The 19031-nt window shown below is 44.7% G+C and overlaps 4 protein-coding genes across 6 annotated transcripts; 2 read left to right on the top strand and 2 right to left on the bottom strand.

Moving 5' to 3' along the window:
- Positions 1 to 256: 256 nt before the first annotated feature.
- On the bottom strand, positions 257 to 3105 carry LOC106658320 (phospholipid scramblase 1-like). The gene is made up of 7 exons (XM_014380215.2): positions 3057 to 3105; positions 2813 to 2887; positions 2549 to 2692; positions 1871 to 2130; positions 1125 to 1292; positions 902 to 1048; positions 257 to 811 (listed from the first exon to the last, which is right to left on the bottom strand). Exons 1-7 carry the CDS (start codon positions 3064 to 3066, stop codon positions 785 to 787), a joined length of 831 nt encoding a protein of 276 aa, XP_014235701.1. The 5' UTR covers positions 3067 to 3105; the 3' UTR covers positions 257 to 784.
- Positions 3106 to 4957: 1852 nt separating this feature from the next.
- LOC106658337 lies at positions 4958 to 8993 on the top strand. The gene is made up of 5 exons (XM_014380237.2): positions 4958 to 5130; positions 5819 to 6135; positions 6209 to 6587; positions 6655 to 7291; positions 7361 to 8993. The coding sequence occupies exons 2-5, from the start codon at positions 5844 to 5846 to the stop codon at positions 8183 to 8185; spliced, it is 2133 nt and encodes a 710-aa protein (XP_014235723.1). The 5' UTR covers positions 4958 to 5130; positions 5819 to 5843; the 3' UTR covers positions 8186 to 8993.
- A 597-nt stretch (positions 8994 to 9590) lies between these two features.
- LOC106658319 lies at positions 9591 to 10113 on the bottom strand. The gene is made up of 2 exons (XM_014380214.1): positions 10017 to 10113; positions 9591 to 9932 (listed from the first exon to the last, which is right to left on the bottom strand). Exons 1-2 carry the CDS (start codon positions 10111 to 10113, stop codon positions 9733 to 9735), a joined length of 297 nt encoding a protein of 98 aa, XP_014235700.1. The 3' UTR covers positions 9591 to 9732.
- A 1161-nt stretch (positions 10114 to 11274) lies between these two features.
- LOC106658456 lies at positions 11275 to 18989 on the top strand. 3 transcript variants are annotated; one of them, XM_023459682.1, is made up of 7 exons: positions 11275 to 11531; positions 14778 to 15279; positions 15678 to 16038; positions 16120 to 16416; positions 16501 to 17351; positions 17436 to 17723; positions 17801 to 18989. In XM_023459682.1, the coding sequence occupies exons 3-7, from the start codon at positions 15802 to 15804 to the stop codon at positions 17856 to 17858; spliced, it is 1731 nt and encodes a 576-aa protein (XP_023315450.1). In that variant the 5' UTR covers positions 11275 to 11531; positions 14778 to 15279; positions 15678 to 15801; the 3' UTR covers positions 17859 to 18989. The 3 variants fall into 3 exon arrangements, with proteins under 3 accessions (XP_023315450.1, XP_014235935.1, XP_023315412.1); XM_014380449.2 differs by having other exon boundaries at positions 11276 to 11531; positions 17439 to 17723; positions 17798 to 18989; XM_023459644.1 differs by having other exon boundaries at positions 11276 to 11531; positions 17798 to 18989.
- Positions 18990 to 19031: the final 42 nt, after the last annotated feature.

Raw genomic sequence — 19031 nt, 5'->3', positions numbered from 1 at the left:
AGCTCGTCGTCATGACCGCGACCTCTGCTGAGCGAGGAAGGGGGGCGACGGCGCGGCGGAGGCCTCCGAGCAGCAGCAGCAGTAGCTGCTGCTGCTGCTACACTTTTATTGCTTGTGGGCACTCACACACACTTGGGCTATACCTGTAGAGCATAGGCAGTAAGCCCAACATGTATACCTATATCAGTGTGTGCGAGTACGCGTGCCCGGGACACAATCTTATGGCGAGATTGGCAGTGGTGGTGGTGGTGGTGACTCTGCCTCTCTTAATTCGCTAACACATGCACGCCAGTTATCAGCCAGAGATTACCGCATCATCGTATATAAAGTATACATATATATGAAGCCTCGAGTCGGTCACACGTCAGGCAGGAATGGAATATTAAATAGACTTGATTTACTGTGCTCGTGTCATATTTTTCTTCGTTCTTTTTTTTTTTATTCTCTCGTATCATCGCGTTTACGATGCTACATACACGAGGCGCAGCTAATGAGAACGTCGATGCCATCGCTACACGGGGCCGCTTATGTAGCAAAACTTCGCCAACGTAATTATTAATAATGCTGTTATGCACCTAACTGCCACGTGTAGTAGCCAACTTGCAAAATTCATTTGCAAAAAATTTACTAAAAAAAAAGCTTGCGACCCCTTTACGACTAAACTGAGTAATTTACATATTATATGGCTAAGCATTGATTGCAGTGTCCTTTTAAACATTTAAATGGCCCCCCGCATTCGTACGAGTCCGCAAGGTCGAGGTGTACCAGGAAAAAAATCGCTGGGTCATCGGCGCTCGAAATACAAAAATTCCTACAATCACGGAAGAGAGAAGTAAGAAATAAAATATTCGAGCGTTTGTGCGTCAAAAGTTGAACTTTTGCAATTGGAATTCATAATTACCAGAAGAAAGGCCGCGCCCAGTAGCAGACTCTTCAGTTTGGCCTCAGTTTCTGGTGTGTAGGTCAGCAAGATCGAGTAGTCGACCAGTACGTCGTTCCAGTGTCGAATCAGGGAGGCTATCTGTCGCGATCTGTCGACCGAGACAATCTGCGATTGGAAAAAATCATCGTCAAATCCTCGACTCTTTTGTCAATAGTTATTTATCGTTCATTATTATACCCACTTGGAACTGAGTCTCGGTGGACATGCAGCACGAGTAGATGCTGGGCCCGTCGATGTGGCACAGGGCCTGCCTCGTCTCGTCGTAAACCGTGAAGCTAACGCCCAGCAGCGTGAAGTTTTGCTCGACGCTGCCCAAGCGTCGTCGGTCGCTCGACTCGACCTGAACTTTCTGCGAGAGAAGAGAGAGAGAGGGAGAATGAATAAAAAATAAGGTTTATGGAAAGAAATAAAGTATACAAGTTATGCCGCTTCCTACCAGCGGGGGTATTTTTCATTCCCTTCGCGCAGGAAGATCAGAGGCGAGAAATTGAAATAACTCGCGAGCTTCGTACATAGCCGAGCTATATGTATACCAACGCGCACCTATAAAATCTACCTATACGTATAAATAAAAGTAAAGCTCCAATTTTGCGGCGATTCGCGCTGCCGTTTATATACGTAACTTTTGATATACATTTTTATTGCTCTATCATTTATGAGCTCTATCTATGTATTTCGCTGTTATAATTGTCGCTCGCGCGCGCGAAAGTTACCCGCGTCATTCGTATGCGCGACACGTTTTCATACGTATGCGAGTCCGTGCAAAAACGTACAACGATATATCATACGGAGGTCGCGCAGTCACCCACGACAAATCCACGCTCTATACGAATTATTACGTATACCCATTATTAAGGGCGAATCATGTACATATATGTATGCGTGCGTGTGTGTTTGGGTATGTGTGTGTCATGAGAAGTGGCGTACGTGCAGAAATCCAGGAAGACAAGCGCAGCCGAGGGTTTTTCTCACTACTAAAGCCGTCTCACCCGAAAGGTCCATTAGGTTGAGCCTGAGCTCGCGGCAGGAGCCCCACGACGACGTAAATGGCCATCGACGGTTGTTCTCCGCTGCTGCTGCTGCCGCTGCCGCTGTTTGCTGAGAGCGATCCTCGACCGCGAGAAACGTCGTGTCGCCGTTGTCGACTTTCACCCTGTACTGGGCGCCATTTTGCCTCTTGCCGAGAACTGCAAAATAACAAAGCACATATCAAAAAACGTATCAAGAAATATCGTAATTGTTGAATCAATTTTTTTAAATTCGTTTCTTTAAATTATTATCTGCTTTCGAGAATATAATTAACTTTTTTTACATTTCTTCGAAGTTCTAAGTTTCTCATCGTAAAGAAAAATATTTCATTAAAAAAAAGTCTGGCATTGCAGAAAATCATCACATAAGACTGCAAGTTACAATCCTTTGTTGCAAAGAGCTTGCAAAAAAAGATGTAACGAACTTTCATGCTTTTTACTCTATTTGATCTTTATAATTGAATCAAGGGAATGCATCCAACCCAGGGTAGAAAAGAACCTTATCTTTTCTTGCCTTCGCCCGGATGGACGCATCCCCCTTAGAAATTGAAAAAAAATTAGGCCTGCAGACATTTACGAGAGCTTAATTCGACGACTTGCTGAATTTCCACTTGATCGGCTTGAGACAGGAAGTGGCGCTGCGACCCGAAGCCGAAGCGCGTCGAAAGCGTCGAGATCCAATCGTGGCTCGACGTCGTCGTTGAAGCCTGATGCCTCGAAGCTGCACGCATAAACACACACACACACACACGTGATTCAATTAACTTCATTTAATTAACTGGAGAGAAAAAGAGAGCTAGAGAGTGTGTTGGGTATAGTAAATATAGAGCTATTACGGTACCTCGATTGGACGTCGGCTGAACGCTGATAATTGGAGGATCGACGTGTATCGGCGGCAAGGACAAGCCATCGTCGTCTTCACCGAGATAATACAGAAAAAAAAGAAGCAAAACGTGTACTTTGAGTTTATTATTAATATTGTTATGTACGATTGTTAATCACTGGCCACGGCTTAATATCGAGCTTGCACACATGCCGATGGAAAATCGAACGCGTGCGGTCGATCAATAATACAACTGACATACCTTCCTCCATAATATAACGATGGAATGTGTGTCCACGCGAATCGTCGCTTCAAAATACAATTAAACGCGCTATACGCAGACGACGGGCACGGACTTGACTCGCGCGCAGGTGAGAATCTCTTTTTTTTCACTTATCGCGTAAAACTGTACATGAACGCGATAAGCTGCTCTCGGACACCTTATCGGCGATTTCAGGCCTTATAGACCCGATGATACATCGTATAGCACAATTGTGTGTCATTTTAAGTGCGGCCGCGATGACGGAAAGAGAGACCGAGAGAGATACGATCGTTGTATATATCGGCCGCAGCTTTGCATATCGAGGACGATTCGTATGTGTAAAACTATAGTGGCAAGTCGGGTTGCAGAATGCCGAGCCGAATGATAAAGTAAAAAACTCGGTTGCAGCGAGATTCGAGGGACTGGAAAAATCTGATTGTTGCATCGGAAAAAAATTCAGGCTTATTCCGTAACCAATTCTACGGATTTTTTTCGCAATTTTTCGTTCGAATCGTTATTTTTTCAAGATAAGAACCGTCAAAATTAAAAACGGGATTTTTTATTAAAGCGCGCTTGATATATTTCAGGTGAAAGTCAATCTAGAATCGACCTAAGAAGTGATGAGGAAATTCAACTATTTATTTTAAACAGAATAACGAGACGGTTATGACAGGAGCTCGGGTATAGGGAGAACTAAATTTGACAACAAAATTTGATTATCACGATCGTTAATAACGAGAGTTAAAAAAAATTATTAATGAAAAAATTCTCATAGTATCGATACGTAAATATACACCGTTAAAATTAGTCTGAGAAGTCAGTTCAACTAGATCAATACGTACGCGAAATACCTCCACGAGTCGCTAGATGGCTTAATCCTGACTTTCTAGAAACCCTCAAATGATGTAATAAAGGTCGGGAATTATATAGGAGCACAACAAGCTCAATGTACAATTTTTGGTTGTAAGTGTTAAAATTTATACAACATATTCAATTTTGTAGTTGTTAAAAAATCGAGATCACAAACTTAGTCAGACCTTCGTGTACCTTCACTACAGCACACAACCCCTCGGTCAAGCCGTTCATGAAAAACCGTTCGCACAAAAAAAAGAAAAAATCTTCGCTTCGCTCAGCATCGATAAATATATAAGTTGAGCTATTGTACGCGGCTATATAGAGTTACGGCATTTGCTGCGTTCTTCCCTCTGCACTCGATCGAGGATTCCTTTAAGAAAGTTTCTCGCTCACTTGGATCCAATATATATGCGTACGATATATAGGCGACCCTTAGCCGAGTCTTCGGACTTTTGATTAAATTCATTACAGGCGCTTGTCAGATGGAGAGCTCTAATCGAGTCTCTGCTTCGTGTCATCGGTAAATCCCAATAAGTCAGTATAATTCTTCCGAGTATATCAAGAGTTATAAAAAATCGATCGATGCGTGGGCCATGCCTAGATATACGAAGATACATCGAGATATATCACTCACGCGAGTGAGATGATTTCTGTGTGCGTGCGCTCTTCCCAAAAAAAAGGATGATTGAGTAAAGAGAGAGAGAGGGAGGCGCAGCCGCCCCGCAACGGCAAAGCTCGCACGCACTAGCGGCGCTGAAAGCTCCCGAGTAGTATAACTTGTTGCTGCTTATGCTGTTACACGCGCTATATATAGCGATAGATTGGCAGGAAGATGGGTGGGTGGGTGGAGGAGAGCATGCGCCAGGCTTTCCCTCTACCACCACTCACTACCATCGTCGTAGTCTATCGATCGCGAGCCTCTTGCTCGCAGCTTTTCACACGCACAACACACCTACCTCTCGCATGTGTGTATATACATGGATATACACAGTACGCAGAGAGCAGAGGCGAAATTTTCCATCGCTTCTCGAGGGTGTGCGCGAGCGAGCTTGCGTGGCTCCTCGCCTCAGTCTCTCCTCGGACTCGGATCGCGCGGGTCACGTGCACACGAAGCTGAGGAAGGATCCGTCTACCCCTTGATACAAGAAAAAGAAGAAGCAGGAGTCGTGTAGCAGTTCCGAGAACGATTGTGGCACATATACTGCGCCGCTTCTATAAGGTGAGTAATTCATCTCGCGTGGATAGCACACATACTGCACTCGTGAATCGCAAGCTCATTTCCGTACCGAAGCTCTATTACGCGCTCGATGCTGTGTACTCGATGTACGTCAATCCTATATTCTCACATTGGCTGCTTTTTTAGGCAGACTTTTGCTCGCCGGCCGAGCGAAGAGAGGGAGCAGGTGGGTGGGGGGATTGATTTTTTACGTCGCACTCATTAACGCGCTCCTGTCAGCTGCATAATAGCTTCTTTTTTTTTCTTAATTGCGGCGCCTCAGGGCGATAAATTAGTCGACGATAATTGCGCCACGTAAAATCCAATCAAAACGACGACGACGACGACGACGACGACGACGCGCAAAAGCGTCGAGACAGCGATGATTGCGATATCTATAATCTATAATACTTTTTCCGCTAGATACGTGCCAAAGTCCCGATCGAACTAATATATAATATATAATAGGGGTCGCGGGCGCAATCGCGAACGATAGAGAGAGATAGAGAAACGCGAATTCCGATCATCATCGGGCGCGCGAGAGAGAGAGAGGCACGTCTCTCACGCAATAAGTAGAGCGCGGCAGCGATTCGAGCTTTCGCGAAAATCGATAGATATATAATGCAACCGACAAAAAAATACCTCACATGAACCGACTGAAGTTGGAAAATTATTCTGACTGCTGCTGCAGACGCCAGAGACAATAGAAAAGGATCATGACGAAGCTGACGTCGACGTTGGCTTGCAATACGCTGCTGTTGCTGCTGGTGGCGACGGCGGCCCTGTCCGTGTCCGGTCTCGGCCCACCCACGCCCCACCGGACGAGCGAGGAGTCGCTCCAGGGCGCCCTCAATGCTCTCACCCGGAAGCAGCGATCGCTCAAGACCAACGCGTACTACGAGCTGCCGATCAAGTATCAGGTGCGACAGCGCCCGAGAGACCAGTTGGACCTGGACGGACCCCTCGATCTGAGCGAGACAGACGACGGGCTCGAGTTTATTCCAGTTGGTAAGTGTAATAGTTGAAATATCTCTAGGTGATTCTCGGAGTTCGATGTAATACTTTAATTCATTGTCGGCAGAAGGACAATTGGAGACGATCGGCGATGGCTACCAGCATCTCAATAATAAACAGCTCAACAAAGCTCTCATGGACTACTTGAAAAGTAGCAGTCACAGCGGAAGCAGCGTCCAGGAACAGCTGCAGCCAGGCGAGCCGATCAAGTCGCTCTTCCGGGAGCGGACCGCGAGCCAGAAGAGGGCCAGCAAGAGCAGCACCTCTACGAATCGAGACCTCAGCGACGCGAGTCGCGCCGAATTGGCCAAATTGTTGGAGGAGTTCGATACCAGGCGGGACGACTCGGCGTCGGCGGCTCAACTCCAAGACGGAGAGTATCGCAGGACCCTTGATCTGCTTATGGACAAGTACAGAAACGCTGTACCCGACGCCTCGGATCTAGGGTAAGTCTGGTTCAGATTTGACATAGTGATTTAATATTTGATAATAATTGTTAAATCTATGTACCAGGGATGACCGCTCGATGATGAACGACGTGCTGTTCGGCGAGCAAGAGATGCAAGAGCAAGACCTGAATCCCCGTTACGCTCGGCTCATCTCGGCCGAGAGGAGGAACGTCAACGCCCGGTATCCGCTCTTCAACAGCGATTACTTCAACAACAATTATCGCGACGCGGCCAGCAAGAGGTTCCCCGTGTCGAAGCGAAGCGCCTCCGCCTCCGCAGCCGCTGGCAACGACGACAACGACGACGCAAAGGCAACCGACCCACTGGTAGCCAAGGATCTCGGCTCGCTCTTCGGTTCGACCCAGTCGACCACCACGACGACTTCGACGTCGACGACGGCCCTCGAGACGACGCCGCTGAATCGCAGCCAAGAGCAGCAGCAACAGCAACAGCAGCAGCACAGTCACAATCACGATCGCGATCACAACGTCAAGCAGGGCCACAGGCAGCACGAGCACGAGCGACACCATCTGCCGGCGGTGCTCGCAGACACGAAGGATCGACCGATCACCGTGAGGAAGAAGAGCGTCGACTGGTCCCAGTACTTTGGCATCGATAGGAGGAAGAAGAAGGCCACCTATCTGGCTAGGCCCGATTCCCAAGACCAGGATTTCCAATATTTGCTGCAAAAGTATTACGAGGTAAGTCGGATGTCAATTTTTTGGTTTATGTATTATATACGATGAAAAATTTTGAAAAATATATTACAGACCATGGCTGAGCACTTGAACCCATCCGGTGGCAACGGTGGCGCGAGCTCGAGCAAGGATGCGAGCTTGAAGCGCGACAAGCTCCAGCAGGTCGACGCCAAGCTGCGCAACATGAAGAACCTCATGCTGGAGGAGGCGGCCCAGATCGGCTCGCAGCCCGACCTCGACGAGCAGGCGCGCAAGGACGAGATCCTCGAGCGCATGGCCACGGCCTACTCCCTGGAGAAGCTCAGGCACGCCCTCAACGATCTCGCCGGCGACTCTGCGCAACAACAACAGCAGCAGGCCAAAAATTACCCAATGAGGCTTCTGGCGATGGAGCAGCAGAAACGCAGTCGCGGCGGCGACAACGACGACGACGACGACGACGAGAGCTACGGCATGATCGACGACGGCGCAGGAGGCGGCGGCGGCGGCGGCGGCATGGCCGAGGATTACGAGTGTCCCCAGATCGAGATAGTCGAGCGCCGCTGCCGCGCCACCGACGCCCTCATCGGCGACTTCAAGCAGGTCCTGTTCGGGCCCTGCGTCATGTATCACGTCTGCAACTCGTGCGAGCACGAGGACTGCCTCGACAAGTTCGCCTTCGAGGCCGGCAAGGTGTGCGCCGGCGAGCCCGACGACTGCATGGAGGCCGCCCTCCAGCTGACCCGCTATCCGCCCTCCATCGGTCCGGCCGATCTCTGTCACTCGGCCGAGGGCGACTCCTGCCTCCTGCAGTACTACATTCGCTACCGATCCTACAACAACAATAACAACAACAACGTTAACAATCGTCATCGCGGCAGTCCCGTTTACCCGGCTTACGTAAGCGCTCAGCGATAAAGCCAATAAATTGCAATTGGCCAACGCCGCCGCGCACACTTTTAATTACCTCCCGCGACCCGACGATCTGTACGTGTGTCCCCCCGGCCTCGGTTCATTAAATTATCGCGCAAAATTTATTACGCAATCGGCCCCGCGCGCGCGTGAGCGATAAACGATACAACACGCCTTTTTATTCCATGTAGTTTCACAGAGCTAACATATAGCTGAGGCCCATTTATTCCCTTTTTATAATTTTTAATTGTTTATCCAGGCGTAATTATATGTATATCATGCAGTACAAGTATCTCATTGCTGTAGTCACTGCATAAGAGATGTATTAATTATATTGTAATCACTCTGCGTTAATATACATGTATGTTTAGGGTGCATGTGCCCAAGCGAATAGATAGACATACATCCATACTATATGAAAAATTATTCAAAGACTTGGTAAATTATTCTTAGAGAGAATTTTTATTCAACAGAGTATGAATATATATGTTACGTTGAACTATCGCATTGATAAATCAAAACTTTATTTTTCTGACAGTAAGAGATAAATATTGTATTTTTAAGATAAATTTATTTATTGTTAACTCAGTACAATGCTACTTGAAACTTTAATTTTTTATGACGATACGAGTCAAGAACCAAACTATTGCCTGTAAACGTCCAAATACTGGGATCTACTCATAATTTTTATGCTAGCTGACGGGAGGTTCAAGAGAATATTTTATTGTAATGTTACTTGGAAGAGATACACAGCGCATTGAACCAAGCAGACTATTTTTTACTATTTTATCTTACTGTATACAAAAAAAAAAAAGAGTACTGTGCTCTGCAGGTATCCAAAATCCACAACGAGTTAAATATTTTGTTTATATCTAATTTATGACTACTATATGCCTAATGATGAAAGTGAATCTACCGTAGATCAAGTAGTCATGGTTAGATCAAATTTTAACAATCATATTGCGTGATAAGAATCTTTTATCTATTGTCCTGTGCATCGGCTGAAAATGTTTTAATATATTTGTTACTTATATAAACGATGCAAAAGTATTTTAACTGAGTGAGTCAACTTGATACAAGGCAGACTGAGTTTTGCATCTTGAAACTATAATACAAAAAAATAGATACAAATGAAAAGCTCTGAAGATTTCATCGTGTAAAATTTTATGAAGTCATGTTACATAAAAATACATAATATATTTATATAAACTTGACGATGACAGCCATCACCAGTCAAAATACTTTATTTTCTCAGCCCGCAGAGAATTCTTCAATTAACACAAAATTACAAAAAAGAATTCCGAGGCGCAAACGAACGATATTAATGGTGCTGTGCTATTAAGAATTGCTGTTTAAATATTCTACAAAGAGAAAAGTTCTATTGAAAAAAAAAAGATATAAGCTATATATATATAAGAAATTTGCAACTAAGGAAATGTATATTTATGTTTCGATTGAATGTACAAATAATAATATATTATTCGGCGACGTTAACGTCTACAAATAAAATCTGTTTAAACAATGGACAAAAAAAAAAGTTTCGTTCTAGTATCTCACTGTGCTCGATTGTCGACCGGCTGAAATCTGACCTTTCCGAATTTCTTGTCGTAGTAGCGCTTGACCAGGATCTTTTTCGCCTCGCCGACGTCCGGACCATTATTGTCTCTGATGCACTCGTTGGAGATCTCGAGTATCTTGACGCAGACGGGATTGAACAAGCGAAGCAGCTCCATTTGTGATCTCTGGCATTCCACTGTGGGACGACGAGTCACAATGATTTATAGAGGGGGTGGTGTCACGTTTCGTTATATTTGGAAGCATCGGATTATATACCTACTTCTCATTTTGATAACTTTATCGACCAAACCCTTGGTGTCGTTGATAAAAGCGTTCAACTCTTCGAGAACGTCCTCTTGAGTATTATTTTCCGACATGTCGGGATCGACAACAAAGGATCAATGAGCAGTCGTCGTACGATGCGAGAAAAGCATTCAAAAATCGAACGCGCGTGCTTTCGACTGCAAACGGTCGCGAACACAGTTTTGCCAACCGATGCAGCTACCGCTGCTCGCCCGACTGTAGTACTATTGGCGCGCTCGCCGTGCGTTTCGCAGCTGTGCTGCTGCAGCCGATCATCCAACCCCTGTATTGTGTCTCTCCTCGTCGAATCGTAACATCGTTGGTTTTTCACCATTATAATCATAGAAAAACCGCGAGATGAATGGCAAATATCGAGGAGCCGCGTCATGGCCGACGACGAGCTCTGAATTCTCTCACGTTACGTCATCGTGCGTTGCGCTCACGATCGGGGGACCGACGATCGGGAGAGGCAACGAACGCGCGGCCGAGCATTATTAGGTCTTTTTAACGTAATAATGCGCAAGTAGTAGAGTAGTATGAGGCTGTTACGCGCCGCGCGCGATTAGCTGTTATCGGCGCGAGTCGTTGAACGCTTTCTATTTTCGAGTATAGCGGACAAGCACGTAAGACTCGGTTCGCGCGTTGCAGCAGCAGCAGTCGCGGGAACCCAAGCAATGACTGTTTCTGAAGCATAAAATGTACACACACACACGATACGATGCGCGATGAACGACTGCGCACAGCGAGAAAGTGTCAAGCGCAGGCCCGCCTCAAAAGATGGAGGAGCCCGCGACACGTTTTTGAGATGATATACAAATACGAGTTACGATACGAGGCGTGGGCAAATGGTCGTTGTATGGAAAATTTTGAAAATCGAGCTCCGTAAAATTCGGATGTTATACGCATCCTATCTATGTCTGTTTCCATGCTGATACGCGCGAAACTGTGCCGCGTGGGCATGTCACTTGACTCGGTGCGGACGTGCCGTACCTATATACTCGTATTCGTCGTGTGCAGCAGGGAGTCCAACACGCGGCACGAGTCTGACAGGGAGTCGCGCCATCCACCAACGAAGCCAAGCAGCAGCAGCGGACTCGTCGGTTTGTGATGCTACCAACCTTTAAAGAGTAAATAATAATACGCGCGCGCGCGCGCGCCTCCGAGTTTACTACTATATGTACATATCGTCGGGCCGGAGTCTGTCGCGCGAAATATTGGAGGGGCGCGCGCGAATAGAGACGTGTGCTGCTGCTGTTATCGTGAGCGAGAGAGAGACAGCAGCAGTGCGAGTGGAGTAGAGTAGTGTGTTTGGGCGCACTGGCTCTTGGCTCTACTGCTGCTGCTGGCTCCGCGCTCCGCCGACGAAGCTGGCGAGGAGAGTTACTACTGCTGCTGCACGCGCGCGACTGCTTCAGTGGCTCGCCATGTTTTTCATCAGGTGGGGTGTTTAATTTGGTCCGGGCCGAAGCTCCTACGATCGGGCTGCATGCAGGTAAGGACTTTTTTAAAACACTTGCTGTCTATTAATAAACGTATTATGATCGTCGTGTTCGACTCGCTTATCGCCGTCGTCGTCGTAAGAGACGATGTACGCAGAGCTGTCGTGTCTGACTCGGGAGCAGCACACGAGCCCTCCACGGCTGCGATGCATATATACAATATAGCAGGCAGCGTCTCGCGAGCGCGCGCGAATCCTATATTCGCTGTATACGCAGTGTTGTGGTGCTTTACGATACTACTATGTCGTACTATACGATGTATTATACGAGTGGCCGAGTGTCTTTCGTGCGTGCCAAGTTACAACGACGTCGTCTACGCGACGTGCTGCCGTTTCTGTCTCGCGTGTGCTTGTAATGTATACATATGCACATCGTGTCCGTGTACATGTACGTGTGTTTGTATACGTGCAAGCGCGTCGTCGTGTCGGTGTGTGCGAGAAGCTCTCGGCTCTCTCGCCGCGGCTGTGATACGACGAGCGCGTAGAAGAACGCCAGTCGATTTTTGTCATTATATACAGTAGTAGCAGTAATGTCGTACGCTTTAAAAACCGTTTCTCTCTCTCGCTCGCTGGCATTTCTCGGCTTTATATTCTCTGATTCTCTGACCGACGACGACGACTCGGTCTCGGACTTTGGGAGCTTGGCTATTTACTCACACACGTACACCCACTCGCGCACACACGCGCGTATCTCATATATATGTTCGTGTGTATACGCGGACGCGCGCGCGCACACGCTAGTAGAGTTTCTCTCTCTCTTTCTCGCTCTTACTCACTTTTTACGCGTAGATGTGTGTGTGTGTATGTGTGTGCATGCTATATACGCTCTCGTGCGCGCCTCGAACTTCTCGCAACGCTGCTGCTACTTTAATATGCTATGTATCTCGGTTGTATTATATACAACATTGTGTGTCACAATGTCATGCATTCGGATACATCTCGCACCTCGGCACCTTCTCGCGAGCGCTAACTACTCGTAATACCGCCTCTCTATTGAGTAGGAGACGACGACTTCGTGCATCATGTATGTGCGAGCGCATCTGCATGCTCCGAGTTTATAAGCAACAGCAGCAGCCATGCGTTATGCACCAAGTGTGACGAGAGCGTAGCAGCAGAGCTTCGGGATAAATGAGCCGATAACGCTCTACTGGCTACTGCTACTGCTACTGCTTATGCTACTACTGTTTACGATCGGATGTAATGTTTTTTTTCCTTCCGATGTCTATTGTGCTGTGCAGAAGTATCTTAAACCGTGGCGAGCAAAAACAGGCACGAAGCCTACGTACGCACACACACACACTCGCGCGTCACTGTGTGTGTATGTGTTCGCGCGCGCGCGTAAACGCAACACTAAGATGCCGTGCACTTCTGCACCGTACACGCATTATATACAAATTCTACTTGGCGCGTTCTTCGCGCCGTACGCGAGGTATGCATGGGGACTGCGTGCATCTGGTCTCTCTTCGATCATTTTATCATCATTATTATTACGCTCGCTCTGCATTACGAAGATGAAACGCGACCGGATTTCATGAATTTTAACGGCTATTTAGCCCCCGCGCGCGCGCGCGTGTCCGTGGCACTGGGTCACGGAGCCGCGCCGCCGTTGTCGAGAGCTTCTCGTTTTTCACGTGGACGGAGTTTTTAACGCTTGACCCACATGTCGCTTGGTTGGCCGTGCTTCGACCGTGTGCGCGGGCAGCTCGCGATGACACGCGAGTTACAAAAAAAAAGAAAGAAAGAAAAGAAAACAGTACGGACACGTGCATGTAACGCTGCTATACAACACGAACGCGTGCGCACCGAGCGATGCACCAACAACAGAGCACACCTATATAATCTTCCTCTCCACTGTCTCTCGGGCTCGATTACATTAAAGTGAAATTACGATCTCGTGCGAATGCATTTCCCAGCTGCAGCAGCAGCAGCAGTGCCCTGCGGATATATATAAGGGCCACTCCGCAGTCATTACTATACGTTATTGTTATATAGCTGTCTCTCTCTGTGCATGCAGCGTGCGTGTATATGCACACACACATGTGTATGCGACTGTGTGTATTAGCACCTGTCATGCGCTCTTCTCCGCTGCGCACCGTCGTCGATGCACAGTACAGTGGGTACGGTAGCTCGTGTGCTCTATTGCAGCTGTGTGTATACACGCGAAACTCGCCTGCTTGGCCTTAAACTACTAACCAAGCAAAATATCGATCGATTTCTCTCAACTTTACTCTCTTGATTTTTTGTGCACTGCTGCTGGCTGCTACTGCTCTATGCGACGACGATGACTATATACTCGGTGTATAGCAGTGTGCTGCTGTTTGGGTGGGAGCGCGCGCGCGCGACGCTCCGTCGTATATATTTTAATGTTTACAACCGAATGCTGCTGCTGCTTACTGCTCCGATTCGCGCGCGCGGGACCGTAGCAGAAATCTCGGGCTCTCGTGCTGCTGCCCTCTTCTGCTACGCGCGGGGAGGTTGTTGCATTTTTGACACTTCTTGGGCGTTGTGTAGTGTATACACAAATGTAACGGGATCTCGTGTAAGATCTCGGGGTTTCGGACATGCGGCGCGGCACGTTTCGGCGCGTGAATAATCTGTCAACGCTCTTTTGGCTTCTAGAGAAATGACTCGCTATCTGATCGTTACCATTCATCGTCATTAATCTAATGGGAGAATTAGAATGAGTTTGGTGGATTATTATAAGCACTAGAAGTGACGAAAAGTTGACAAATGGATTGAATTACCTTTTCTCTCCATTTACTTAGAAAGCTTCCAATTTCTTATCTGCGCAACTTGATTCAACGAGTTGAGCTATTTTCTCGCGCTTTTGGTCAAAAATTTCCGATTTTAATGTAGAATTGATGATATTTTGGGCAGAATATAATGACTTGCAACTGTTTTATTGTTTTCTCATTACGATTTTTTATCAAAAGAGTGGGGGATATCGCGACTTCTTTGGGTTATGATCATCGCACTCGGAGATCGGTCCGCTGCCTGCACTCACTACTCGCGTGTCTCTCGACGTGGGAGTACACACACGACTTTCGTTCAATCGTGAAAATAGTCCGCATGTGTGCAGTGTGAGTGTGCCGGAGTGTCGTGGTGTGTTGCGGCGCGCACGTGTGTTCGGAACGATTTCTTTTCGTAAAATAGTGATTATGGAATGCAAGTGTGAATGCAAATAACAATAACAACATCAACAATAAAAAATAACCCTGTATATATGTATTTTTTTTGCAGAGACAAAATGGGAAGCGGATACAACTTCTCGTTTTGCACTGAGGCTTGTCATCCTGGCGACGACACTGCTGCTGCTACCATCGCTCGTTCCAATGAATAAAAACTCCCTACAATTCTAAAACACACATTACACACATTACACACATTTCTCTCTCTCTCTTCTAAATTAAATAATAATTAACACAACACGACCGCGAAAGGATTTCAAGAAGCAACGACTCTACGAGCTTAGCAAATCCCTTCGCAACATCAACACATCTTCGAAAACTCAAGAAAAAAAATTCAAGAAAGGAAAAAAAAAGTCAACAACAAACTCATCACACATTTGATATACATGCAAAAGTGACCCCCCCTCGAGTACTATATTCATTTATTTTCGACGTTTATTCGGTATCGCACACGCACACTCACACATCATACACGGTACAGACGGACGGACTTGGACTGGACAGACTGGGACGGATTCACGATCAGACCACCGAGCTGCTTTGTTTATCAAAAGGTTAGTAAACATTTTTTATTTTTCATTATCAATTAAATGACCAAATCGATTTGACTGTGTTCGTGTTGCACCTAGCGCCAACGTAGCGCACGTTTGATTCGGTTCACGGCTGCGGACAAATTTTTAGCGTAGTAGGGGCTTGCGCGATTTTCGATGCGCTTTTTGACTTGACGAATCAAAAATCGCGCAAGCTCCTACTACGCTGAAAATTTGTCTGCAGCTGTAAGCCGCATCAATCGATTTCGAGTATGTATGTAACGCTGCTTCAACTTTGAAGTTCGGGGAAAAATGAAAAAAAGTATTTGTACTTCATAAAAAGCTACCCTTACAGTTGTAATATTTTTTCAATAAACGAGTTAATTAGTGAATCACAAATTAACTTCTCACATCATTTTCAGCTTGTTAAAATGGCAACAGAATAAGAAGGCGAGGGAGAGAGAATATGCTTGTATTCGGATTTTGCTCAAAGATCAGTAGAAAGAACATCAACAGCGGCAGAAAGAAGCCGCCCGTTCCTGAGAAATGAGGCACCCGGCGGAGAAGAATCTAGCTGGATTAGCGACATCGACCGATGGACGCAATAACGACATTACCAATCATCCAGAATTTCAAGAGTTTCAAGAGCTGCTGCGCGTATTAAGCAAAGGATCGGTAAAAAGCAAGTCGAACTCGGTTCCCGCAAAGTTGCGCCAAAAGCTTGCGGGAATAAGTCGACTTATATCTACTGATCTGATTCGAGAATGGCGTGCTTATAGAACGGTAAGATTTTAAGAAAAAAATCATTTATTTACTCTTATCGATGTTTGTATGAAGATGACTGAATTTTTTTATCCATTTCAGAGGAGCCTCTTGAATCCTCCAATAGTATCTCAGGACGAGGAAAATACTGCCTACGAAGAAAAATATCCTGCCTTGCAAATAGTTTGGTCTTTTTATAAAAATAGAAATTATGAAGAAAAGCAGTCTTTTTTAAAGTATTTAAGATTTTGTTCCGGATTATCTGAAGAACAGCTCAAATGCAGAAAAGATAAGAGCGCCAAGAAAATTTATTTGAAGAAAAATAAACACTACGAACGAAACCTTTCTGCAATTTCTGAGAAGGCAGGATCTACACAGCAGATTCCGAATAGTAACAATGTATGTCATTTCTAACTTACAAACTTATCGAATTCCAGTTATTAATTCACTTTTTTTACTTTTGAATTGATTTTTATTTTACAGAATACATTTTCGATCGACCCAATCGGAAAAAAATCAACACCCACTCTAGAAGAACTTAAAGAAAAGCTATATTACGCTACACTTTATTCACAAGCTGAAGAATATTGTTTAGTGACGCTCTCAATGGATGACATTCAGCTTACAGCAGCAGAAATGTACGACAGACGACTTGCTAATTTTCAAGCTAAATTTACTGACAGCTTGAAAGAGTTGTGGGATAATGGAACAATAGTTTCACCAGGATGCGAGGAGGACATCCAAGCCAAGTTTACACCAAGGGTGAAAAAGTTGTGGGATGATGGAACGGATGGGTCGCCTGGGTGCTCTATATGGTCTAACAGCGTACCCGTTATGGATAACTCTGTATGGCCAGGTAATCATTCGAGTGCATCGTTTTCCAATTCGGCTCTCTGTCAAAAAATTGACAAGACGGCTGATGATGAAAATTCCGATGACTCGTCGATTTTACCGCTGAGCGTTAATTCATTTGTTCTCGGAGATTCATTTGACGAGAACAAAAATGAAGATGACAAAACACCTCAAAACCGAAAAAATGATCGGTTTGAGGTTGAGCCGACTCAAGAAGCTACTTGGTTCTACGACAATTTTGATAACAATGATGCATTAGATCGCAGTGACTATTCGCAAGCTTGTTCTTTGAATTGCTGCAAGCAATTTCAAAGTCCCGAGGAAGCTCAGCAATTGAAAAGAATTCAATGTATTGAGCCCGTTGATGAAGATTTGTTAACATCAGACCGAACTCATTTTAAACCAATAAAAAGTGACGGTCATTTGACAGATGGGACTACCTTTTCTGTCGACAGCGAAGTAGAACAAATAATGTATCAGAGGTAATATTAATCTTTTCTTTTTTTATCAAAAATTAAAATTTTCTCGGTTTTATAACAAATATTCATTTACGTTATGGTTTTTAGCAGATCGGAGTCAGAAAGAGTGTTTTATCTTCCTGGAGGTGAAACTCCATACATGAATTACTCAGCTAATGAAGAGTCTTCTAACAGTTCCGCCTTAGTTCCAAAATTCAAAGTAAAACAAAACAATGTGGCTACTCAAACTGATTTTGCCGAACCCATTCGTGTACCAGCTGCACGTAGAATTTTTTCGACGAACTATTTTGCTTTTGACCGAACTGGACAAACTGCGAACTGTTCTTTTAATATGTGGAATTCGCCAGAATGGCAATTACGGTTTGAAAGGAAAAGGTACTATTAGATTAGCAAATGTTGATTATAAATTTGTTGTTAAACCCGTGACTCACTGGAGTATTATAATTTAGAAGACTCAGCTGTAACTTCAAAACTCGACCACTAGCAGTGTTACGCCCTTTAACACTGTGAACGGATCAGACGGGTGATCCTGTCTTGATAACGATTCATCATAAGCAGTAAAGAATTGTGTTTTAGTCTAGTAATAATCGTCATGCAACATGGATATATCTTATTAATACGATGAAACGGCATTTTGGGGTCCTCTTGGCATGTGGAATTTGTTATGCATGAAACCAAGACGGCTTGGTTAAGCCCCTTATGTTATTATAAACATGACGATAAAAGATGGATTAAATATCAATTCGTTTAGGAAAATTAATTATAAATATACATCCATTGCGTGAAACCGAAAACTAATTGAAAAAAATTAAAAAAAAAAAAGTTGATGGAAGCAAGCAAATTCCTTTTACAAAAATATCTCGTTTATTGCGAGTATGTTGAAGGTACTTGTTCTTACACTTTTTTTGAATTTAGTAAGAGTGATAATTGATTTTCTAGTTGTTGATAAATGTTTACGTCACTTCTTTATTTCTTTGAAGTTTTCGTTTTTTTCGTGACGAAAACTTGACCTTAAATTTTATTAAGGAGCTATGATGCAAGTCGTGGCTGTTAACCTTTATTTTATTTATTTCAAAATTAGAGTTAATTTTTATTTCTTATAAATATCTAAGGATACTGTAAAGTGTCAAAAAAAATTATGGAATATGCTGCATATCGAGAGTATGGACAGCTATATTTGACGAAATTTAATGTCGAAAAAAAAGACAAAACAAAAATAACAAGAAAATTTTTAAGTTGGGTTAGGCTTTGGAAGAATAGGTATCATATGGAAAAGAGAACTTAATAATTAATGCTCACAAAAGCATGTTTGCAGGAAAACAGAGAAAATTACTAAACTGGTAAATTTTCTTGTTTTCCTTAGATTATTAATGAACTTACCATAGTTATATTTCCTTAATATAATTTAACTTCGTAGTGTACAAAGTATCCCTTATAAGATGATCTTCGCGACATGTGCGTTAAAATTTAATCCAATTACACAGGCCATGTGTGCCTGAGTCTCTTTATGGAAAATGTAATTGGTATTTGCGCACTTGTAGCGAGAATTACTAGATTCCCCATCTTTTTTCTTGCTGCCTGGTACCTCACAATTCTTCTCCCTCGTATCCTTACTTGAAAGAATAAAATGAAAAAAAAAAACAACAAAATTTAAAGCAAAATAAAAATAATTTGAATGAGTAA

The sequence above is a fragment of the Trichogramma pretiosum genome, unplaced genomic scaffold (genome assembly GCF_000599845.2).
Source record: "Trichogramma pretiosum strain Unisexual culture from Peru unplaced genomic scaffold, Tpre_2.0 scaffold111, whole genome shotgun sequence".
Classification (NCBI taxonomy): domain Eukaryota; kingdom Metazoa; phylum Arthropoda; class Insecta; order Hymenoptera; family Trichogrammatidae; genus Trichogramma; species Trichogramma pretiosum.
The sequence above is the reverse complement of the archived record's forward strand: the minus strand, read 5'-3'. Positions and strand labels throughout refer to the sequence as shown.